At 32.0% G+C, this 1,882-nt stretch overlaps 1 protein-coding gene across 1 annotated transcript; it reads left to right on the top strand.

The window, feature by feature from the left end:
- Positions 1–219: 219 nt before the first annotated feature.
- Tsp_14750 (ankyrin repeat and fibronectin type-III domain-containing protein 1) lies at positions 220–1,686 on the top strand (the record flags this gene model as incomplete). The annotated part of the gene is made up of 5 exons (XM_003367821.1): positions 220–302; positions 394–472; positions 523–633; positions 1,146–1,363; positions 1,598–1,686. Coding segments are annotated over 5 exons (580 nt in total), but the record flags the coding sequence as incomplete, so codon positions are not given.
- Between the last annotated feature and the right edge of the window lie 196 nt (positions 1,687–1,882).

The following is a 1,882-nucleotide window of genomic DNA, read 5'->3' as shown; positions in this document are numbered from 1 at the left end:
TTTTGGAAGCAATTGCCATTCCAAGCCGCGTTCCGTTGGCAGGCTAAATCGAAAAGCTCTGCTATCTAGAATTCGAAGTTTGGATATGTCCGATTTTCGGTAAATTTTACGTTTCATGTTTTTTTTTCAAATGGCTTATTCTTTGAACAACAACAAATAAATCTTGTAAGCACTGCAAAAATTAAAGCAAAAATATGTTCCCCCGTTTGTTTTTTTCAGCTCAGTATTCAATCAACATTTTTTGTCCAAAAATTTGCTGAACAACCACAAATCTTATAATGATGATGAGTCTGAAATTTCAGGTAACCGATTATGATGATGAATCAATCAATGAAATTCATTAGAAATTCAAAATTTTCATGCTAATATTTCCAATTTTTTTATTATAACCAGGACTGTTTACTGCTGTAGAAAATGACGACATTGGAAAAGTGAATTTCTATCTTCGAAAATGCATGCATTCAGCTATACGGTGAGATGATGTTGGATTTGAAATTAATTAATTATGAATGGCATTTTCAGAACAAACAAGCACGGCTTGACAGCTCTCGATGTGGCTTCAATGCTGAATCACACAAAAATAAGTCATATTCTACTTCGAAATGGTGCTCAAGAAAATCTAGAATGTGCGTTGTATGAATTTTTTGAAAAATTGTCGCAATTTTCAAAATTTAATTTTTTTTTCAATTTTTTTGAAATATATTTTCAAGTGTCACATTTGGCTCGTTTGAATTTATTGCAATATTTGATTGATACTGCGATGAAAAAGTTCATCGAATGTTGCAACCAACAGTCCAATTCAGTGAAGGTGATTATTGCTAATTTGATTTGAAAATTTAATTAATAAATGGATCAATTTAGGTTGACAAAGAAATGGATTTTTGGAAAAATCGAATAAGCGTGTTGAAAAAGATGAAAAATACCGTACTGAAAGCCGGTAACACGAAATTATCATTTTTCTTATCATAATATTTATTCAACCAATCAACCGATTGCATTACAAGGAGTTCCACAAACACCTCGCTGTTCTTTGCACGTCACCAGTTCTAAATCACTTACTGTCGCTTTTGAAGCTTCAACTTGTCAGAGTGATGTGGAAACAAAATACAAAGGTAACTGTTAGTGTTAATTGTAAAAATATACAGTATGATAAATTTATTTTTCATTCATTCATCAGTTGAGTGGTCATTGGACAAGCACTTCACCAAAGCTGAAAGCAAAATTGTTGTTGATTTGCGTATTCCAAAATTTACAATAACCAACTTGTGTCCAGGAAAACGTTATTACGTTCGAGTTTATGCGGGAAATTATGTTGGTTTCAGCGCTCCCAGTTTCACTCTACCCGAAAGCAATATTCCATCATGTTAGAATGAATGATAAAAAAATCATCATGCTCTTTCTATATTGGTTTGATTCATCCTTGGAAATTTAGATTGGCGCGACGTCGAAAATGAAACGACAACTAAATTTAAAAGCCTCCAAGAATTGCAAAGTCTTCATGAAGAGATCAAAAATTTTCAAGAATCTAATTTACTTTCACAGGGTATTTTTTTCTTTTTGTAGGTTTAATCGCTTTAATTAAATTAAACATTTTTAGTCGAAGATGACTTGAAAAAACGTCGTAAAATTTCTATAAAAAATATGCTCATCACGAATAGCAGGTTGCACAAGTCGAACAAGCAGTAAGATATATTCCGCTTTTTATATTCTCAGATGTAGATAGATGTACATTTTTCTACTCCAAACAATAGAAACAGTTTAATAAATTCAGCAATAAAATATTCATTTGGGGAACATTTTAGCGGTTCATTTTTGTCCGTAATACTTTACAAAAGTGACAAAGTGATGTGCACTCTCGACGATCAAATCCAACAGTGGAAAT

Source organism: Trichinella spiralis (genome assembly GCF_000181795.1).
Source record: "Trichinella spiralis strain ISS 195 chromosome Unknown Scfld3618, whole genome shotgun sequence".
Lineage (NCBI taxonomy): Eukaryota > Metazoa > Nematoda > Enoplea > Trichinellida > Trichinellidae > Trichinella > Trichinella spiralis.
Note: the sequence above shows the minus strand (reverse complement) of the source record. Positions and strands in the feature narration are given on the sequence as shown.